Source organism: Zingiber officinale, chromosome 3A (assembly GCF_018446385.1).
Source record: "Zingiber officinale cultivar Zhangliang chromosome 3A, Zo_v1.1, whole genome shotgun sequence".
NCBI lineage: Eukaryota > Viridiplantae > Streptophyta > Magnoliopsida > Zingiberales > Zingiberaceae > Zingiber > Zingiber officinale.
In genome coordinates this window covers 27,269,788-27,293,761 of record NC_055990.1, presented here as the reverse complement: position 1 = coordinate 27,293,761, position 23,974 = coordinate 27,269,788, and the positions used below count along the sequence as shown (strand labels likewise).

Below are 23,974 nucleotides of genomic sequence, written 5' to 3'. Positions count from 1 at the left end.
GAGCCTTCGTCGACTCCTACTCCAAGGCCCGCACGTGAGAGTGCTTTTGTTGGGCAATCACTAGTAGTTCGCAAAAAGGATTACAGATTAAGTACAAGAACTTGTAAAATGGAATTACCGACAACAAGAAAATAAGGACTGAATCGTTGGTTGTCGGAGAAGCTTCACAGTGTAGCAAGAGCGTCTTGGAAGCAGCATGCACGAGAGCAATCGCAGAGAAAAGGTGTTCTACGAAGCTCTAGTGAAAAGCTCCTTTTATAGGAGTGCTTCGGGCGCCTGGACCGTGATGTCAGCCAACCAATCGGCACACTCCAAGTTGTCGAGATAAAATTTGCCTTCCGGGCGCCCGGACCACTCCCCGGCGCCCGGACCTTCTTTTTCCAGCAGGCTGCTTTTCCTGTAAGACAAAGTCAGTCTGAGGCAAATAAAACTTATACTACCATGCAAAACAAAGTGTTAGCACAATTATAACAGTTTAGAGTAGTAATTAGATTCTGTATCCACGAAACAAGAATCTAGTCACGATCTCAACTTAGATTTTTAAAATGGATCTAAATTGGATCGATGTCTAAGTTCCCTAACTAGAAACGTGTCCTCACCAAGTAACTCCGCTCCAGTGACTTACCCTACTTACCTTTTGCCAAACATTTGGTCAGCCTGTCGACCAGTCTGGACTTCGTGCCAGCTATTCAGTCAGCTCGTCGACCTAGCTGGGCTTCGTGCCAGCTATCTGGTTGGTCCGTCGACCTAGCTGGGCTTCGTACCAGATATCCAGTCAGCCTATTGACCTATTTGGGCTTTGTGCTAGTTATCCGGTCGGCCCGTCGACCTAGTTGTGCTTCACACCAACTATCCAGTCGGCCCGTCAACCTAGCTGGATTTCTCCTGCATACTCAGTTAAAGTGTTAGATCACATCAAAACTAACTTAACCTACTTTGTCATTCATCAAAATCTGAGTTAGACCGTTAGTGCTAACCGCACCAACAACAGCCATAGTAGGTGACTTCGAACTTGGCCTTTGCGTTTGATTTTGGACTTGGTTGCATCATATTTGACTGAATCGCCTTCTTGATATCTCTTTTAGTGAAACCCTTCTTCTTCTTGTATAGTTTCCGAACTGGGTTCACGAGTTTAGTGGTAATTTGTCATCTTCTTCTAAGTCGGTTTCGCCTTCAGACTTGTGCTTGATTTGGTACTTCTTCCTAGACTCCTTTGTTTAGCTTGTACTTACAACCAAGTAATATCTTTCTTGACTAGAAGTGCAATAGTCTGTTCATGAAGTTCAAATTTAGAGAACAATTAATCTAACGTAATAAAAAAGAGATCCTTAGAAACTTTGTAAGCATCCATCATAGATGCCCACAAAGTGTTCTTTGAAAAAGTGTTAAGGGCATACCTTATAATATCATGATTTTCTACCTTTTGACCAATTGCGTGGAGACCATTGAGCAGATCTTGGATTTGAGCATGGAGTTGACTCGCCAACTCACCATCTTGAATTTAATATTGTATAGCTTATTTAGAATTAAGTCTTGTTTGCTTATCTTAGTGTCGGAGGTGCTCTCATGCAGCTCAATTAGCTTTACCCATAATTCCTTGGCGTTGTTCAAGAGGTCGACCCGGTTCAACTCTTCTTTGGTTAAGCCACATTGGAGGGGCTGACTTACCTTTACATTGAATTTGATGTTCTTCATACGTTTTGGTGCTAGTTTTTGCATGATACTAATTTTTCAGTGTTGTCGAGTGAAAGTGCGAAGCCGGTTTGGATGATGATCCACATTTCGACTTGTGTTTTAAGGTGGTACTCCATTCGGCTTTTATAGTAGCCAAAATTTTTATCGGAGAATAGTGATGGACATGTGGCACTGTAGCCTTCTTGGTATGTCATTTGAAAAACAAACCTTGCACACAATAAAACAAGGAGACTTGTTCCAAGACTTGTTCTTAGATTAGCAGTGCGGAATAAAGAACTTTATGAAAAACTAAAAGAACTTGAGTGGTATTGCACCAACTTTGAGAAATAAATAAAAAACTCGATTGTAAAAAATTGATCAGAAGGGGTAATTGTACCAATTTTGATCGATTACAAAAAAACTTAAAAATAATACAACGAGAAAAGAATTATTTGAATGATGATTTCACCGATTTGAAATGGCCCCACTCTAATACCAATTGTAAGATCATTGCATTAAAGGGGGGGTGAATAGCGTTCATGGCTTTCACGTGTTTTGCTTTAAAAAAACTCAGAGAGATAAGAAGTAGCAGAATAAAGAGAAGAAAAACAAGCAATCGCTAACACACCAAGATTTACTTAGTTTGGAGCTCATGACGACTCCTACTCCAAGGTCTACACGTGAGAGTGCTTTCGTTGGATAATCATTAATCAATTCAGAAAGTTACAAAGATAAATTACACTTCAAGTACAAGTAACTTTGAATTTAAATGATACCGACAATTTAAAAGTAGATCTCGAACGTAGTCGTCATCAAAGTAGCTTTTGGGTGTCGTAGAGGCTTTATCAGAGCAACACGTAGAAAAGGAAGATGTAAGGAATGATATTATTACGGTGCTGGTCGAATCCTCCTTTTATAGCCCACTCCAGACACCTGGAACCTCTCCCGGGCGCCCTTATAGGACTGACGCGGTGTGCTCTTATCAAAACTTGATCTGGTAAAACTTATCCACCTCCGGGTGCTTGGACCACCCCCGGGCACCTGGACTGTGACGTAGGCCAACTAATCGGAGTGCGCCAACTCACCACCTAAGGGCACCTAATCGTTTCAATCTCGGTCTCCTAGACCACTCTCGGGCACTAGGAGTTTAGGTGCCTAAAGCCCTCCCAGGCGCTCGGACCATGTTTTTTCCATCCTTGGTTTTCCTAAAAAAAAGAGTTAGTGTAGGTAAATTTTCCTTAAAAAAGAGTTAGTCCAGATAATAAATAATACACAAAGTATGAATTTGACAGCCTCTGGACTATCCGATCTTGACTTTGAGTTTCGCTGAAACTCTAGATTGAACTGACACCTACTGTTCCCTTTTCGGGGAACACGTCATCATTTACTCCTCTCAGGAGAGATTACCTTGTGCTAGATCGGTCCTCGAGACCGTCTGGACTTTTGCTCAGCGTCCGAGACTTCAAGACTTAATGCTGGACATTCGATCACCGACTCGTCTAGTCTTTCACATGGTGTCTGCGACCCCTAGGATTTTCACCTAGCATTCTCGACTCTAGGATTTCGTCTAACGCCCTCGACTTGCCAAGACTTTGCTCAGCCCCCCGGACTAAGACTTCATTGCTTAATCGCAGCTAGGACTTTCCCTTTACCTAAGATCACTTAGAACTTTCCTGCACACTCGGTTTAACTTGTTAGAACAACAATAACACTTAACTTAGAACCCTTTGCCATTATTAAAACTCAGGTTCGATCGTCTAGTGCTCTTTGCATAAAGATTCTCAAATAGAGAGATTAAGTTTGGTTAGACCATAAAAAGGGCAAATATAGAAAGTATTTGTCGCACTGGAAGCGCTCTTGGCCACACCTCTTGCATGTGAGTTGAGCCTACTCATGTGACATGGGTTTGGGTTTTTGTTCACGCTTCTTACAAGCAAGTTTGGGCTTACACATATGATATGATCTTGTGCTTGTTCCTCAAGCCTTAATGAAGAGGTATAAAAAGACCTCTTCATGGAATAAAAAGATAAGAGTTTTATTTCCTCTTGGTTTTGGCTGGCTCCCCTTGGTGCCGCTAGAGCCGTCAATTTGGGTCAGGCCTGTCGGGTTGGCCCACCCCACCAAAGAATTTAAGTGGGTTGGGTTGAAAATTTATCAACCCATCATCTGGCGGGCCTAAATGGGTCAGCCTGCACAGGTCGCGGGTCCAGGCGGGCCAACCCGTGGTGGGCTCAGGTTGGCCCGCTGGCTTGATTAAAAAAATCAAGCAATATTTAAAAGTTAAAACTAGATATTCAAGGTTGAGATTTCAATTATCACTGTAGCTACAGTGACATAAAAGCTAAAGACGGAAATACCTAAAGTCCTAATTCCTAAACCTGTAAACCAGTAAACCCTATTTCCCACCGCTTCGACAGACTTCATCGAATCGCCGGCTCACCGCCACCTACCTCCACAGATCCACTGTCGTCTGTCGTCCACACTCGGCACTCGCACTTGCAAAGTCGTAGCTGTAGGCGCACACGCTGCAACCTGCAAGCACCTGCCGTCGAATCGCCCCGCCTACCTCGTGCTAGCACAGCCGCACGCATCACTCATCAGCACCCAGCGCCTCCTCGATGCCATGGGCCGTGGTTGTGGTCCATGGAGTAGAACGACATTCTGCCTCGTGCGCGTCTGCCTCAACATCTCCCCGTAGACGCGTGAACCTGTAGAATGCAAAGAGCAGAGTGCTTAAAGAAGGTAGTCCGATTTCAATAGACAATAAGCTTGAATCCAAGTTCGGCAATCTCCGACTCTCCAAGCTCTTGTTTGAGACTTTGAGGTAAGATTTTTGGCTTCCTTTCCTAATTTCATTCTATTTGCTAGTAATCTGCAGTCCCTATTCTAGTATTCTCTAATGTTTTAGCATTTGTTGATTGTTCTGCTGTTGTGTTTTGAATTTTGATTGATTTCATGATTTGTTCTACAGTCCAGAGGGCTAATACAAAAATGAATTTATGCTATTCTGCTATTGACATTTAGAGTTTTGTTTGATTGGTTTTATTAGAAACTAAATTTATTTATTATATTTCAGATTGATTTTATAATGGACTCTACTTCTCAAAAGCAAACTATTATTTTAGATGATGAATTGGAAAGTGCTAAGCATGACAAGGGGTCAATTAAAAGGTCCAAAGAAACTTCTGATATTTAAGTGTATTTTAAGAAAATCAAAGGTGTTGATAGTATAGATAAAGCTGAATGTATTGGATGTTAAAAAAATAGTACAAGTGTGGGGGTAAACAATATGGAACTTCTACGTTGTGGCGTCATTTTAAAATTTGTGACAAATTAAAGTTTAATGATGTAGGACAAATGATTCTTGATCAAGATGGGAAGATGAGATCTAAGAAAATAAATCAAAAGTTGTCACGTGAGTTACTGGCTTATGCAATCATCAGACATGATTTACCATTTTCATTTGTTGAGTATGACGGTATTAGAACTTGGATGAAGTATATAAATCCTGATGTTGCTTGCATTTCTAGAAATACTCTTGTTTCTGATATTAACCGAATCTACTTGAAGGAGAAATAAAAACTCAAGTATGTTTTGACAACTATTCAGAATAGAGTTTGTTTAACTTCAGATTTATGGACGGCGTGCACAAGTGAGGGTTATATTTGCTTGACTGCCCATTTTGTTGATAATGACTGAAAATTGAATAGTAAAATACTTAGTTTTTCTCATATTCCCCCTCCACACTCAAGAGTTGAATTAGCTGCAAAATTATTTGAATATTTGAAGGAATGGGGAATTGAGAAAAAGGTTTTCTCTTTGACATTGGATAATGCATCTAGTAACGATAACATGCAAGTTCATTTGAAAGAGCAACTCTTTTTGCATGATAGTTTATTATGTGACGGTGAATTTTTTCATGTTCGTTGTTCTGCTCATATATTGAATCTCATTGTCCAAGAATGTTTGAAAATGGCTACTGTAGCTTTGAATAAAATTAGAGAGACGGTCAAGTATGTTAAAGGTTCAAAGATTAGGATGAAGAAATTTGGAGAGTGTGTGCAAGCAGTTGGTAACATTGATACTAGTATTGGCTTGCGATTGAATGTATCTACTCGTTGGAACTCAACATATTTAATGCTGGATAGTGCCATCAAATATAAAAAAACTTTTGCATCTCTTTAATTCAATGACAAGAATTATAAATATTGTCCTTCAAGTGAAGAGTGGAAAAGAGGAGAGAAAATATGTGAGTTCCCTAAGCCATTTTATGACACTACCAATTTGATCTCTAGTTCTTCTTATCCTACATCAAATTTATATTTTATGCAAGTCTGGAAAATTGAAGTTTTGTTAAAGGAAAACTTATCGAATGAAGATGAGGTGATAAGTTGTATGTGTAAAAAAATGATAGAGAAGTTTGACAAGTATTGGACTCAATATAGCATGGTGCTTGCATTTGGAGCTATTCTTGACCCAAGAATAAAACTTTCAATGTTGGAGTTTTTTTATTCGAAGGTTGAAAGTGATGCTCTTAAATGCCAAAAGAAGATGGATCTTGTGGAGACAAAATTGTATAAGCTTTTTGACCAGTATTCTAATATGAACAATACAAGTTCTTCACAACCACAATCTTTTACCATACATACACATTCACAAAGTGTAGGAGTTAAAGGAAAGAACAAAAGAATCTTTGATGTAAGTACTATAATATTTTTTTCCTTGTATTCTCTGATTGATTTATAATTTTTTTGGTCACTACTATTTCAATTAATGCAGGAAATGATGGCATATGAGAGCCAAACAATTACAAATGCTGGAAAATCTCAATTGGATCTCTATTTGGAGGAGCCAAAACTTGAATTTACTTATTATCAAGATTTGGATATTTTGGAGCATTGGAAGAATCAAAAGCATCGGTATCCAACCCTTGCACTAATGGCATATGATGTTTTAGCTATTCCTATAAGTACTGTTGCATCAGAATAAGCTTTTTCCATTGGTGCTCGTGTGCTTACCAAGTATAGAAGTTGCACCCTTCATGAAAAAGTGCAAGCTCTTATTTGCACTCGCAATTAGTTACATGGTTATGCTATTGGTAATTTTATTTATTTTAGTTATGTTCTTAACTTAGTTGATATATTATTTTATTGTTATTTTATTTTTTAACTATCTTCAGCCTTGTATATTTTATATGCAGATAAAGATAATGAAGACAATGCAAATATAAAAATAACATTCTCTAAGCAAGAATCAAATACTCTAGAAGAGGATATTAATGAAGAGAAATGAGGTAAAGGAGGATCAGAAGAAATTGATGTGGATGATGTTATTGATGAAATTTAAAAAATATTGTGTTAGAGTTATTGAATTTTTCGTTTCAGTTTTATTTTATGTTTTGGTAGTATTGTTGACTTGCTGATTGCTATGGTCTACTAGTCTGTCGATCTGCGGACTATGGTTGTGGTGTAGTAGACTAGTAGTGCTTAGTGCTTACTTACAACTTGCTGTAAATGTAATGTTGTTATGTTTTGACAGTAATGTTGACTTACTGATTGCTATGGTCTGCTGTGGACCTGTGGACTGTGGCTGTGGTGTAGTGGCAGTACTTGCTGAGTTGCTGTAAATGTAATGTTGTTATGTTTTGGCAGCATTGTTGACTTGCTGAACCTACGAACTGCGGTGCCTGTGGTGGAGTAGTGCTTACAGCTTGCTGAGTTGCTGTAAATGTAACTATGTAAGGCTGTTATGTTTTGGCAGTAGTGCTTATTTGCTGATTTGTTATGTTGAGTTGCTGTAAATGTAATGTTGTTATGTTTTGGCAGTAGTGCTTACTGATTTGTTATGTAATGTTGTTATGTTTTGGATTGGAATTTGGAGTCTGCATTAGAATTTAGAATTTGTAGAATTGTAGTCTAGACCGTGGAATATGAAATTTTGTATTTTTTTAGTCTTCTGGATTTGGATTTTGGAGTTTTCAAATAACCACTGCAGTTTTGTAATGAAATAAACAGTGCTGGATGAGAATAATTATCACTTATCAGTGATGATTTTTCATATTGATTAGTTTATTTTTTTTATTTTTTACAGGCTCACGGGTTGGTCCACCTAACCCGCAGCCCGTCTTGAATTGGGTTGGGTTGAAAGTTTTGTACGTAGTCCGCCGGGATGGTGGGTCGGCCCGCCCCGCCCTGTCAAATGTTGGGTTTTTGGTAGATTGGTCCGCCCTGCCACGAGTTGACCCGTTTGACGGCTTTAGGTGCCGCCCAACCTTGTGCCATAGTCGGCTCTACTTTGGCTGCCCAATTTGTTGGCTGGCCTTCCCTTGTGGCCGCCCAATTCTTGTTGGCCTGTTCACTCTTGTGCCTCCAAAAGGTTTGGTCGTCTTCTCCTTGTGTCGCTGATTTCATCTTTGTGCCGACGACTCCCTCTTTCTCTTATTGTGCCCTCTTTTCTACTTGGCTAGTACCAAGCGAAGATGTAACTTGTGGCTTATGAAGTCATCTTAAAGATATCTTAACATGGATACTAATAAAAATAAATCTTGTGAAACTTGCTATGTGATTTCTGTTCATCTAAAAAAAATAGCTTCTAAACAACATTTTTTTATCTATGATTATATCGTGCACATAAAGGATCTATTGGGATCCATACAAATTTTCAAGTAAATCATTTCACTCTCGCTACATATATATTTTTATTGAAAACATATACGTTTTGTATTCCAAAATCCCTATTTGCGTCAATATCATTAGATGGTCACGAATCAAGGCAAGTGGATAATGAACTCGTGAATCAGTAGAGCAAAAATATTCGAAATATTTGGATTAGAATTTAGAAAAACATCTTCGTAAAAATTATATGTTTTTGTTTCTTAGAGTCAATAATTCAATTCATTGGTCATGTCTAGTTCCTCTATTGGGTCCCCGACAATTAATGTAAATATTAGACCTTGTATTTTTTTTCCCACGCACAAAAATATTTAAATAAGCTTTTAACCATTTACTAATTAAGCTAGCCAAGAAAGGGGTTAATAATTAATTACTTCATTTTAAAAATTTCATGCTTCATCTTTCAATTGTGGTGGTTGAAATTAGTAAAACTACGATGTTTAGTAATTAGATGACTAATTATTCATGTCGAAAGGGTTTATAATCCATTTAAGTGCGTATGACATATCACTACGACAAAGAAGAGGAGTATTAGGGGAGATCTCCAATTTTGCAAGAAATAAAATTAAGTTTTGAATTTTTATTGTAAAGAAAAGACTAATATTATTTATTCAATAATAATTTGTGAAGTATGAAAAAGAACAATAAATATTTCGCACGAAGGAATAATATTATTTTAATTATAGAAAAATAAGAAATAAAATACAATATATACATACACAGATGGGTGACAAGTTCATCTTTTAATATATTGTAAAAAAAATTACAATAATATTTAATTAATTATTCCTACAGTACGTCCTTTTATAACATTAATCCCTCCTCCATCCACCTCTTAACTAACAATTTGCCATCGTATTTACTTGTAAATTGTGTGTCTATATAAATCCAGCTCAGCAAATGCCAGGTCACCATGGAACCCACGAGCACGTAATGACGTCAGCATCAGGGATAGGGCCATCCAGCTGGACTTGGCCGCGTTTCAGTGTTACTGTACTGGCCGTGACCCGGTGGAGGAGATGGCCAGGGAGACCGCCTCCAGCACCGCTGCTCCGCATCATCGAGTGGGGACCGCCGAATGCCTTTGTGGGGCCCATCTGGGTCAGCACTGCATAATGATGCTGGGACAGGAGTTTTATTGAGGATTAAAGCTCCTTCTCCTCTGTCCTGCGAAATAATATTCAGTGTTTTTATAAATTATTTAGAGTTCGATGATTGATATATTCTTTAACATGCTGAAACAGAAAAATGTTGGGGAACTGGGAAAAAAAATCAATGTTCATCAATAATTTTATACATACTTTTTTTAATTTGGAGTTACAATGACATTTTGGAGAACAAATTGTAATGAGTATACAAAAGGAATTACATAAACAAACTAGATCAAATTTTTTATTTTTAAATTTTTCTGTCTCCATGTCTTTTGTCGATCGGACGGACCAGATTATATTTTAAGACATCATGATATCTTTAAGATGTATGTAGTATTCTTATAATGTACAAAATATCCTTGAGATGTAATCTGATCCGTCTGATCGACAAGAAAATATGGAGAAAGAGAAATTGAGAGAGAGAGGATCCGAACGGAAAACAAACTAGTAAATATAAACTCTATATTTATTTATTTTATTCCATTCCAGTAATTTATAAGCATGCATGCATGCCCGAGCAATGCGATGGCAGAAAAACAGTAAATCTACACTTATCCTCACCGGGCCCCTCGTTCTCCGGCGCGCAACCCGAACCCCCGACCGCCCCGCCCGCCGCTGCCCCACAGCTGTCGGCGGCTGCCGCCAGCCTATGCCTCCTCTCCACCGCCGCGTGGCCCGACTCTCCCACCAGTCTAGCCCACACTGCAAACACTACAAAGCGGCAGGCCCCGTCGGCACCGCATCGCTTCCTCGCCTAATCAGGGAGGACGGCCACTTTCATTGAGAACTTTGAGGGAGCTCGTCGCACGAAACTCGAGACATCGGCGGAGTCCGCGGAACATTCTCATTGGGCTTCCCATTCGAAAAGACAGTAAAGCCCTCAAAGTACAAGTAATGACTTTGCCTTTTTGAAAAAATACATTTTAATAAAATGAGAATAATTTTAATGAATATTAAAGTAATTTAGACAATATTAAGAAAATGAAACAATTATTCATATCCGGTTATTGTATAAATTTTTAGAGGTTTTGTCGTGAAATAACTTCCTTCGCGTTTCGCTATAAAAGTGAGAAGCTACCGCCATTGCCTCATCTGCTTCCTCCATGGCTTTCGAAGGTCGCTGCTTTGTTTCTCTGGTTGTTTTCTTCCTCCGATGCATCGTCGTCGCCGGCGATGGAGTGGAACTTCCGCTTCTACGCTTGCCGGAACTCGAGCAGGAGGCGGCCTACCGCGCCCTCGAGTCCGTCAACCCTTCTGTTCCTTGGCGCTCGCTCTACCCCGACGATCTGTGCCTCTTCGGCCCCCATGGACTCGTCTGCGATCTTTTTCCATCCTCTAACGACGCCGGCGACGACGGATCCCCTCACGTCGTGGAGCTCAACTTCGGTAACGTCTCTGATTTCTCCAATAACCCACCGTGCGGCCCGAACGCAACTCTCCCGACCTCCCTCTCCTCGTTCCCTTTCCTTCGAAAGGTATTCTTCTACAACTGCTTCACCGCGGCGAATGCCATCCTCCCCCTCGATTTCTGGAATCTGTCATCCACCGTCGAGGAGATTGCCTTCTACCGGAACCCTTCTCTCGGCGGCCGTCTCGGTGGCAGAATCACCGGACTGTCTCGCCTGCGCCGCCTCATCATCTCCGGATCGCGGATATCCGCAATAATTCCTCCCGAGGTTGGAGATCTCCGCGGCCTGGAGCAGCTAGTCCTTTCGCAGAACAGTATCGGAGGCGAGATTCCTCGCTCGATAAGACGACTCGCCCTCCTCAAAGTGTTGGATCTAAGTGGGAACCGCATCGGCGGGGCGATCCCGTCCGAGATCGGTAGCCTGATGGAGCTGGTCAAGCTGGACATCTCTTCCAACAGAATAGCTGGCATGATCCCGGCTGAACTCAGTCATCTCAAACGGCTGGAACTTCTAGATCTGAGCGGCAACCGACTCACCGGCGGCGTGCCGGCATGGCTGGCAGAGCTGGAGAACCTGCGGGAGATGCACCTGAGCGGAAACCCCGTCGGCGGTGCCATCCCAGAGATATGGGAGAAGCTGGGGGGCATCCTGGGCGTCGGGATGTCGCGGCTCGGTCTGGTCGGCAACATTCCGGCATCGATGGGAGTCTACTTGGGAAGAGTAACCTACCTGGCGTTGGACAATAACAAACTCGAAGGGGAGCTCCCGGAGCAATTCCAGCGGATGGAGAGCACGGCCATGGAGATCAACCTGGAGAACAATGGGCTACGTGGCCGCGTTCCTTTTTCCGCCGTTTTCGTCCGCCGCCTCGACGGCAAGCTGAAGTTGGCCGGTAATCACGAACTGTGTCTGGGCGAGGAGCTCGAAGTCGCCGCCGCCGCCGCAGGCCGATACCTGAGACGCTGCAACAAGACAGCGGTTACGCACCCGGTTTTCCTTACCTCCGGTGGTCGCTCGTCGGAGAATGCCACTCTCTCTTCTCTGGGCGTTGTTTTTGTCGTATTCAACTTGTTAATTTTGTCGCTTTTTTTAAGAGAAGAGAATACGTAAATAACAAGGTGTTAAAGATGAAAAAAAGTAGGGAGACGATTGTAATTCTTGTAATTAAATTAGCCCTTCTTATGATAAGATGATCGAACTAGACTAGTAGACTGAACGTGATAGGTTTAAGTGACTAATGGCCGTTTACTTGAGAACGCTAATGAAGAAAAGGACTGATTACAAAGAATCGATATCCTTTCTCATGTTTATATATATGTAACAAAATAATGGATAGATAGATTTTCCAGCCATAAGTAGGTTACTTTTGTCTCAATTTTTTGTCCTCTTAAAATCCGATGGAAGTGAGCAGAGGAAAATAACATCAAAATAGTCTCCTCCATGTCGCCACGTGTAATGTCAATATCACAGCTCAGCTTCTTTTTGGATATGTCATCGAAGCACTCCGCTGGATACACCTCCTCCTCCCAGCTCCCTCACTCTACCTCCACAACCAATCTCCTTTCGTTTCTTATATCGCCTCTGGGCTCTCCTTTCATTTCCTACCAACTCTAATCGAAGCAGAGCAAATCCTAATCCACCCACGGATTGTAAGCATGACGAACTTGTACGATGATGGTTCGCCTGAGCCCAAGTACTCCCTGCTGCCTCCTTCCTCCGGCCAAGGAGGTGGGGCCGCTGTCGAGATCGGCTACTACCCTTGATAAATATAAAGAAAATAAAGAATAATTATTTTGAGTTGATTTTATTGATTTAGCCCAAGACTTATTTATATAAATTATCTAACGTAAATATTAAATATGACATATAATTATAATAATAATAATAATAATAATAAATAATATGAAAATATTATCTTTTACTGTTAATCTTTGATCACGATGTCAAATATGATTCAAGATTATTTTTAATAACTGTTTTCTTTGGTGTCATTACCCTCGACAAACTTAACTAGAGTACCCGAACATTGAGTTTGATTACTAACTTGGTAAAACATTATCTAGAAAATGGTTTGGTGAATATGTCAACAATTTCATCTTACGTAGAGACGTAAGAAACCAAAAGTTGTCGAATCACCACATGTTCATGAACAAAATGAAAAAACAATCTCCACGTGCTTGGTACGAGCATGAAAGACTGGATTTGCTACAAGTTAAATTGCTCCTGTATTATCACACCAGATTTTGGCTATATCAGGTGAAAAAAATGTAATTTCAAAAGAAGAGATTGTAGCCAAATAATTTCGAATGTCACATTGGCGATAACTTTATATTCAGCTTCAATTCTAGAGCAAGTTGCTGGGCCGGTTCCGGTTCATTGGTTGTAAAACCGGCGAACCGCTGGTTAATCGGCGGGTTGAACCGGCGGTTCAGCTGCAAATTTTTTTTATTTTTTTAAACGGCTTGAACCATAGGTTAACCGGCGGTTCGTAGCCGTTGGGAGGGTTTTTTTGGGTATTTTTTTCAACGGTTAGGATCATTTGATCGTTTTTTTATCAATCACTATGATTTAGTGTCTGTTACTATCAAAACTCTATAAATAGAGAGCTCATTTCATCATTTTTCACACACATCTTCTCTACTCTTAATCTCATTTTTGTATTCTCTAATCTTTACACGCTTTCGTTGTCAATTTTCAATTACAATGGAAGGAGGCCGCAGAGGTGCATCATTTCGAGCTCGGAAGGGAAAGCAAATAATGAATCCGCGGGAGGAGGACCCCAACATTCAATCCACCGATGATGAGATCGAGCATCTTCTGAATCCGACACCCGAAACACAAGGAAGTACCGATGCAATTACTTCTAAGGTTCGGGAACTTCCTCCTCTAAAGTCTTCTATTTTCACTAAACATTTTGAGAATGTCACTCTTCCGTCGGGAGAAATGTGTGCAAAATGTAAGCACTGCAATGCTTCCTACAAATTCCAAGCCGGCGGCAGCTATGGGTCGTCATGTAGAAATGAAGCACCTGACGGAATATGGACTCGACCGTTCTCAAACACAATTATCAAGATTTTCTTCAACTAGCGGTAGTACCGATTTCGGTTTATTTTTATATTCGGATAATAAATTAAGAGAATCATTAGCTAAATTTGTTTCCGTCGAACATCTTCTTTTAGTTTTGGATCTAAATGCACATTTAAAGATTTTTGTAAAGAATGTCTTAATCCATGTGCTAAACGTGTTCCTAGGACTACACTTACTCGTACAATTAAAAAATTAGTAAAACAAGAAAAAAGAATTTAATTGATGAATTTAGTAAATTAGATAATAAAGTTTCTTTATGTTCCGATATTTGGAGTGATCATTGACAAACACATTCGTATATGGGTGTGACTTATCATTGGATCGATAACTTTTGGAACCTCCAAAAAAAATTATTAGCTTATAGAGTTTTTGATGAATGACATAATGCTCATAATATCGCACAATTATTATGTTTAATTTTAGAAAAATATGGTTTAACTCATAAAATATTTTCAATGTCATTAGATAATGCTAGTTCCAATACCGCTTGTATAGATGATCTAAAATTTATTTGTCAACCTATTATTGGAGGTTTATTTTTTTCATATTCGTTGTGTATGCAATGTTTTAAATTTATGTGTTCAAGATGGTTTAAAAATTTTAGAAGGTTATATTAAACCAATTAGAATTGTAATTTCTTATTTATGGTCTCATCCATCTATAATGAAATAATGGGGCAGGTTTTGTAAAATTAATGGAATGAGACCTAAAAAATTTCCACGTGATGTACCAACACGTTGGAATTCAACATACCAATTATTACAAGATTCATTTCAATATAAAGAATTATTATGTTCATTTTTTTTTACATAAAACACTAATACTAATATATATTTATTTTCACAACAATGGAATATTTGTAGTAGTATTTGTGAAATTTTAAAAGTATTTAATGATGCAACTGAACAACTTTCTGATGTTTATTATTCCACTACTCAATTAGTTTTAAATTTTTTTTTAATATAGTATTAGTTTTAAATGAACATATTAATAATGAATCTTTATCTCCTTACATCTTAGCTATGAAAACTAATTGAGAAAAATATTTTTATTTAATTCCTGAAATTTATGTAATTGCATTTTCTTTAGATCCTAAATTTAAATTAGAAGTTTTACGAGAAATGTTAACTTTATATTATGACGCTTTAATTCCAATTAAAGATTCTTCTTCCCCTGATCCAGTTAATATTATATATAATATTAGAATTTATTTATATGATATTTATAATCAATATTATGCAAAATATAGAACACAAATTAATATTTCTGAAATACAACAAACTACTAGTAGTAATTTAAAACTTACAAAAGCACAACTCTTATTAAAAGAACGGACAAAACGTCCACGAGGATCCTCAAGTTCCACACAGGAACTTGAGAATTATTTTACGACTTCTTTTGATTTTAATGAAGCAGATAGCGAAAACTTCGATATCTTAAAGTGGTGGTCACAGAAGGCTCAAAGCTTTCCCGTTCTCTTCGTGATCGCAAAAGAAATTTTAGCTTGTCTAGTGTCAACTGTTGCTATGGAGCAGACGTTCAGTGTCGGCGACAACATATTAGATGAACGACAATCAACTTTGTCTCCCGACTCATTGGAAGCCCAAGCATTACTGGACGATTGGACCAGAGCGGAGAAAATAATCCAAGGAATGCAACTTTCAGATGACGAAGTTGAAGATTTTGATACTGAAGGAACAAATACGACAAGAACAGGAAATGGAAGTGAATGAAAATATAAAAGGATAAAAATGTAAAAGAACTATGTGGGCTTTGATTCCCCTAAAGGGATACGTAGGCAACTTAAATAAGTGCAAGTCCTTTTTTCAATAAATTTTAATTTCTATTTTTTAATGTTTAATGTTTAATTTTTAATTTTTAATTTTTGTAACATATTAATCTTGAACCGTGGCGAACCGTGACGAACCGTGAACCGGTGGTTCTGAACCGTGAACCATAACCGTCTTAGGCGGTTAAGGTTAAGGGTCGACCTGCCTGGAACCGTCGAACCGGCGGTTCCGAACCGTCCAACTGTCGATTCCAAACCGTGGTCAAGTCTAAGCGAGAGACTATAGGTTGCTTCTTTGAAAGCTAAGAAATAAGATTTCGTCCAAGAAATATTGCAAATCGACTAGTCGAACGTTTGTCTTCAGAAGATTCGGCCCAATCTGCATCACTATAGACATTTAACTCTAGTAAGAACTGACGATATAAAAGAAAACCATGTAAAATCGTGCCTTTAAGATAACGAAGAATTCTCTTAACACTTTCCCAATAGTACTCGGTGGGAGAATACATAAATTGACAGACACGATTAACTGTGAAAGCAATGTCAAGTCGTGTAATGATGACATATTGTAGGGTACCAATAATACTTCGATAGATCTAGGAGTCAGCCATTCAAGGAGAGAAAGAAGAAGCATTAAAACCTCCTTTAATAATTGGTGTAGAGATAGGACGCATGTCATCCATTTTAGCTCATTTAAGAAGTCCAGTGATATATTTGCTCTGAGAGAGAAGACAACCTTCAGCATGTGGAAGAAACTCAATGCCAAGGAAAAAATGAGTCTTGCCAAGGTCCCGAATCGGAAACTCTTGATTAAGAATATGCAGGAATGAAGAGATGTCTTCTTGATCACTACCAGTTATTAAAATATCATTCACGTAAATTAGAAAAAATATGGTAAAATTTCCATTACATTTTTAAAATAGCGAGAGTCAATTTTTGATCCAGAAAAACTCTAAATATGAAGCCAATTAGATAGACGATGAAACCATGCACGAGGTGTTTGTTGAAGACCATATAAAGATTTCTGAAATTTACAAACATGTGTTGAAAGTTGTTGGTGGATGAAACCTGGTTGTTGCTCCAATTTACAAGCATTGGAAATATCTAATTGTTGTATCGGTCAATTGGAGCTAATAATTATAGACAGTAACAATCTAATAGTTGTAATTTTGACGACTGGACTGAAAGTATCATTGAAGTCAATACCTGGTTATTGACTAAAGCCTTTTGTAATAAGGCAAGCTTTGTACGTTCAATGGATCTATCTGCTTGATACTTAATTCGGTAAACCCATTTAGAGTCCACAATATTCATAGATGGAGTACAAGGAACTAAGGTTCATGATTCATTATGGAGAAGAGCATCAAACTTTGTAGCCATTGCAACACGTCAATTTGGGTCTTTGACTGTCTATGTAAAGCTAGTAGGTTCAATAAAACTTGGAAAAGTAATTAAAGCCCATGGAAAAGGATAACGGGTGGAAACTGGTGGACATCGAGCATAAATCTCGCTTAGAGGAAGTATTCGTCAAGAAGTATCATCATTGGAACTACTCAGAGATGAGTGGTCAGATTGATGGGAATCAAGACTAGAGAACGAAACATTGCTAGATATTGAGTTTGCAAGATTTGGTGGGGATGGAGAAGAGCCCAAAAATCCATCTTCCCTGGTTCTTTGAGTATGTCTTGTTGTAGCAACCTATGATAGTTCTGGTATACTATTAGGGGCAATTAGAAAAGTGTGTTGATTGTCTGAGGGAGTGTCCGACGGAACAACACAAATAGAAAGAGAGACTCATCAAAAGTAATATGTTAAGAAATATATATCCGCCCAGTTGATATATCTAGGCAACGATACCGATGATACAAACACTATAACCAAGGAAAACACATTATTGAGATCGAGGGTTTAACTTGTATTTAGAGTAAGGTCGCAAACAAGGATAACATATATAACCAAAGATACGAAAGAATGAGAAATCTGGAGAGCGATTATAAAATCTTTTCAAGGGGCTTTTGTTTTGAAGTAGTGGAGTGGGCAAATGATTGATAAGGTATACTGAGGTTTGGACAGCGTTATCCCAAAATGTAAGCGGAATTGAGGCATGACTAAGAAGAGCAAAGATAGTTTCAATTATATGACGATATTTCCTCTCGGCGGATCCATTTTGTTCAGAAGTGTGCGTACAAGAGACTCGATGAAGGATACCAGAGGAGGTAAGATGACGATGAAGAGCTTGATATTCTCCTCCCCAATCATAATGGAGAGAGAGTATTTTACGATCAAAATAACACTCAATATAGTTTTGAAAACAAAAAAATATATCGAAGAGATAAGACTTTCTTTTTATAAGAAAATCCCAAGTAAACTTGCTAAAATTATTAATAAAAATAACATAATAAAGAAAACCTTAATTATAGAATAGGAGCAGAACCCCACACATCGGTGTAAATAATTTATAAATGAAAACTAGAGGTGTGAGTAGAAGACATAAAAAATAATTTATGAGATTTTGCTTTTATACAAGTTTCACATAAATGAGATGAAGAGGCTAAAAATTTGCTAAACCATACTGATTAATGATATTCTAAACAAGACGTATAGACGGATGCCCAAGACGTGCGTGCCAAGAGAATTCGTCAGTGTGTTCTCCAACAAAAACATTAGTATATGTGGGTTGAAGATGATAGCGGTTGTCTTTAATGCTTCCTTAGAGTAAAATAATTACTGTCATGAGATCTTTTACAAGATAATGATGAGGATGAAATTCAAAGGACACATTATTATCAAGAGCAAATTGACGCACAGAAAGTAAATTTTTTGTGATTGAAGGAACATGAAGAGTGTTGTGCATACGAAAAGTTCGACCACATGAGTGAAAGGATGTATTTCCAAGGTGAGTAATTTACAAACCTGAGCCATTACCCATTTGTACCATATCGGGTCCATGATAAGGCAAAGCCTCTGTGAGAATATCATACTCTGGTGTAACATGATAAGTTACTCCAAAATCCGAATGTCATCATGGGTTCTCGGGAGTCGTTGAAACTATATTAGGAGAGAAAGAAAGTGAGAATGCTCCAGAATGAAATGACTGAGTTATAGATTGCCAAGAAGGTGGTGGTCAATTTGAAGATGCATGTTCTTTTTGTAAAATAGTTGGTTGTCCTAATGCTGCAATACCAACAGCAAAATTTGAGCCAAATCTTTTAGGACATTGAGTACCAATATGTCCAACTCTGAGACAAATTTGATATATTCTTCAACTATAAAATCAATTAAATCTTTTAGAGCAATGAATACCAGTATGACCAATGATGTGATAAATTTAACATCGGTATGAACTTTGCTTTTGGTCACCATGATGTTGCTGAGTATTTCACATCAAAAATAAAATAACTCGGCCTTTGATAGTAATAAACCTTGTTTGCTGCTGTGGCTTGCTGGAAGAATTTTCGGCGGTTGGAAACTTGCTATCCAATGATACAAGGAGATCACAACTTCTTGGTTGGGCGGTAGCAGAAATCGCCTAGTGATGATTGACGCTGAGACCTATATCTCACTGGAGGAGGAAGGCCGTTGATGGGGCAGTTCACCAATAGAGTTTGATGGCTGGAGAAGGGCGATGACAAAATCCCTTATTATTATTTGGCGTTAGTGGCAGAGGAAAGAAGAAAATAGAGACAGAGAAAAAAAGCATGAAGGAGAAAAACATGGAGAGAAAAAGAGGTAAAAAAACAAAGACAGAGAAAGAAGAAAAAGAAAAACAGATAAAAGAAACGTGGAGGAGAAAATATAAAAGAGAATAAAAAAAAATTAAAAGAAGAGAATTAGTAAAAGAGGGATTCAGGGAAGATATAAGTATAATGTATCATGACTTTGATACCATGATAGAAATAAAGAAAATAGTGAATAATTATTTTGGGATGATCTTATTGATGAAGTCAAAGATTTATTTATACAAATTATCTAATTAATAATGGAAATATTAAATATGACATACAATCATAATAATAATAATCATAGTAGTTGATCTTGTCCGAGAATCGAGGTGATAGACGTTGGGAGACGTGACGCTCCTATTGACTCTTGACGAACTCCGAGTTGAAGGACCTTGCAACCACAATAACGTCAGTGCCGAGCCAGAGTGGGGTTCCCCGGCGATGACTCTCCGATGCTCAAGTTAGCCTCCGACGGTGTATAAGTGAGGAAACGAAGAGAAGTGAAAGTAGCAGCGTAACAGTAGCTACAGTAGAGTTTCATACCTCCGTCGAAGCTTGGGGGTTTTTATATAGGACTCTCGGAGAGCGCGTGCATGCTTCTCGAGGCATGCGCACTTCTCAAAGCATACCGTGAAAAGACGTGTCAGAAAAGCATCTCTGACACCATACCTTAACAGCCCGAGCATATCCTTGACAAGACAGTGGAAGCATCCGTCTGATGATCCTCTGCCTGACCATGCCGTCAACCATGCCGTATGTCGGTGGCACTGGTTCCCAGAAGGATATTACCATCTACTCCTTTGTTTGCTTCTGGGTCGAGCGGGAGAGCCACTCGGCCGATCCTCGTCCATTCGGATGGCTGCCCCTCCTGGGGCCGAGCGGGAGAGCTGCTTGGCCTGCCCTCAGTCATTTAGGCGACCTTGCCCTTGGGTCGAGTGGGAGAGCTGCTCGATCATCCTTCCACCGTCGGCTTGGCTGTGACTCCACTCTGTTGGTTTTGAGATTTCAGGCAAGTCCGAGCGGATTTGCCGCTCAGCCTCTGGATTCACCGATACTTGATCTTTTGAGCGTCGGAAGCTCGGTCTAGAGTCGAGCTGTATTGATGTTCGATCGGGTTCTATTACTTCGGATCGGACGATGATGATTGGGGTGTTGACCGTCTTGACTTTAACCACCATCGTGTCATTGCCCCTTTTGCTGAGCGGGCCCGGCCTTACCATCGGATCACATGCCTCCCCCTCAAGTCTAGTCGAAGGAGGCTGTAAGTCTGATTGACTGGACAAGTAGTTTGAATTGGATTGGCCGATCAACCGTGATGTTGGTCTGGACTCCGATCGGTTTGTCGAAGAATGTCGGACGACCCTGAGACTGCTCCTTGAGGCTACTCGGCACTCCGCATATTTGCACTTCAAGAAATTTAATTTGTATTCTAGGTCGAGAGCGGTCGACGCTGGCGTCACCCAAATCCCTTCGGAATTTGTGTAAATCAGGATCATTAAAGCCGAGCACGCGCTCACGCCTGTTAATGGTGCCCATTAAATGCCGCCCTATAGGCGTGTGCTACGTGTCACTGCCACCGTTGTCGCACGTCCGAAGCGATAAACGCTGATGTGATGTTCGACGGTTTGAATTCAACGACTGGATCTGCGCTCCGACTTTCGTGCCCTAGATCGAACGGCTCTGGTCGGCCGAACCCAATCTTTATAAAGCCGTCGCGTTACCTCCGTTTCTTGCCTCACGTCTTCTTCTCCGATAGCTGCAGGCAGTTCCTTGTGCAACCAGTGCTCCGACAACCCTCTATTTTCCTCGGCGGCCACCTCCTCTCCTCTTTCTGTAAGTTTTTTGCAACTTTTACTGTTCCTTCAGATTCTCGCGTCCTTCCAGTGTCCTATGCATTTTCCGTCCACCACTTCCGTCGATCCTCTTGTTTTCCCCTTTTCCAATCATGGCCAATTCTTCCCAGCTGTCCGACCCCGTTCCCGGTCTCTGGTATACCACCATGGAGACCAGGTTCGACGCGGGTGACGCCGAGAGCCTCCGGAGTGTCTATGAAATTCCTTCTGACCACGAAATTATTCTAGCCTCTTCGTCCGATCGGCCCAATGATCTGTCGATCGATACTATCTGTCTATTCAGAGACCAATTCGTGGCCGACCTCCGCTTTACCATCCATCCCTTTATTCTTGAAGTTTGTAACAACTTCCGCGTTCCTCTTCCCCAGCTCATACCAAATTCCTTCCATCTAGGGCACGGAAGCCGGAGCGCAGATCCAGCTGTTGAATTCAAACCGCTGAACGTCACATCGGCGTCTGTCGCTTCGGACGTGCGGTGACGGTGGCAGTGACACATAGCACACGCCTATAGGGCAACATTTAATGGGTGTCATTAACAGGCGTGGGTGCATGCTCGACTTTAATGATCCTGATTTACACGAATTCCGAGGGGATTTGGGTGACTCCAACATTGACCGTTCTCGCCCTAGGATACAAATTAAATTTCTTGAAGTGCAAATATGCGGAGCGCCGAGCAGCCTCAAGGAACAGTCTCACGATCGTTCGACACTCTTTGACAAATCGATTGGAGTCCAGACCAGTATCACGGTTGATCGGCCAATCCAACTCAGACTACTTGTCCAATCAGTCGGTCTTACAACCTCCTTTGACTAGACTTGAGGGGGAGACATGTGATCCGATGGTAAGGCCGGACCTGCTCAGTAGAAGGGTCAATGACACGATGGTGGTTAAAGTCAAGATGGTTAACACCTTGATCATCATCGTCCGATCCGAAGTAATAGAACCTAATCGAACATCAATACAGCTCGACTCCAGACCGAGCTTCCGACGCTCAAAAGATCAAGTATCAGTGAATCCAGAGGCTGAGCGGCAAATTCGCTCGGACTTGCCTGAAATCTCAAAACCAACAGAGTGGAGTCACAGCCGAGCGGACGGTGGAAGGATGACCGAGCATCTCTCCCACTTGACCCAAGGGCAAGGTCTCCTGAATGACTGAGGGCATGCCGAGCGGCTCTCCCGCTCGGCCCCAAGAGGGATAGCCGTCCGAATGGACGAGGATCAGCCGAGTGGCTCTCCCGCTCGGCCCAGAAGCAAACAAAGGGAGTAGATGGTGATATCCTTTTGGGAACCAGTGCCACCAACATGCGGCATGCTTAACGGCATGGTCAGGCAGAGGATCATCAAATGGAAACTTCTACCGTCTTGTCAAGGATATGCTCGGGGCTGTTAAGGTATGATGTCAGAGATGCTTTTCCGACACATCTTTTCAGGATATGCTTTGAGAAGTGTGCATCCCTCGAGAAGCGTGCACGCGCTCTTCGAGAGTCCTATATAAGGACCCCCAAGATTCGACGAAGGTATGAAACTCTATTGTAGCTACTGTTACGTTGCTACTTTTACTTCTTCGTTTCCTCACTTATACACCGTCGAAGGCTGACTTGAGCTTCAGAGGGCCATCGCCGGGGAACCCCACTCTGGCTTGGCACTGACGTTGCTGTGGTTGCAGGTCCCTTCAACTCGGAGTTCGTCAAGAGTCAATAGGAGCGCCACGCCTTCCAACGTCCATCGCCTCAATTCTCAGACAGAATCAGTAGTGAATATAATAAATTTAAAAATATTATTTTTTCCTGTTAATCTTTGATTACAATGACAAATATAATAAATTTTGATTGATCGAAATCAATTTGAGATTATTTTCCATAATTATTATATTTGATGTCATTAATCCTAACTTCATGCCAGATTTTGTCAAGACTTTCATCGTCCACCTGTATCGCCACATCCGTGAGAAAAACGTGTACGAGATCCACTACTGGATGTATGAGGGAAGTTTTTAGAGGCTGCAGGTTGTATCCTGGATGTGGCAGCCATCACTGGAGACGAAGAGGATGTGTCGTCGGTGTTGACTCCGCACCTCATGGAACTGCCCACCAGCCCCACGACTGCTTTCGCACCCCTAGAAACTGTTTCCTCTCGCCACCATAAGTGCTGCACCCCTCTTCACTGTCGGCCTCTTCTGCTTCGCTACACGAGTGACAATCTACGGACTATTGTCAAAGGATTCTTTTCCCTCCCCTGTTTCTTTCATATTATTTATTTTCCTTCACCTTTTTCTTTCCTTTCCTATACGATAATTTTCACCTTTGATCTCTTTCTATTCTTCATCCATGTTTTAAAGTAAATAAGAGCATAAACAAGGTAAATAAACGTTCGGCCTAACATGAACAATTATAATTATTTTTATTTCCTTTGAGAATATTATGAAGACTTATAATTTGAGGAAGGCCTCTAAAGATCTAGATTTGAGGTTTAGATACATACACATATTTTATAACCTTATAATTTATTCAACTTTTTTCCTTTCATTTTCAATCAAAAAAATCATTTTATTTCGGAAAGTTGATTCTTTGGAAGCCCGTTACAATCAAATTTTGGTATCTTATCTCTTAAATCCCATA

The 23,974-nt window shown here is 40.2% G+C and overlaps 1 protein-coding gene across 1 annotated transcript; it reads left to right on the top strand.

Annotated features, from left to right (window-relative positions):
• The first annotated feature begins 10,599 nt into the window (after positions 1 to 10,599).
• On the top strand, positions 10,600 to 12,015 carry LOC122050287 (piriformospora indica-insensitive protein 2-like). Its single transcript, XM_042611207.1, has one exon. It carries the CDS (start codon positions 10,600 to 10,602, stop codon positions 12,013 to 12,015), a length of 1,416 nt encoding a protein of 471 aa, XP_042467141.1.
• The last annotated feature ends 11,959 nt before the right edge of the window (positions 12,016 to 23,974 follow it).

Excerpts from the sequence above, each read along its gene's own strand:
- LOC122050287 (XM_042611207.1), top strand. The coding sequence starts at position 10,600 with ATGGCTTTCGAAGGTCGCTGCTTTGTTTCTCTGGTTGTTTTCTTCCTC.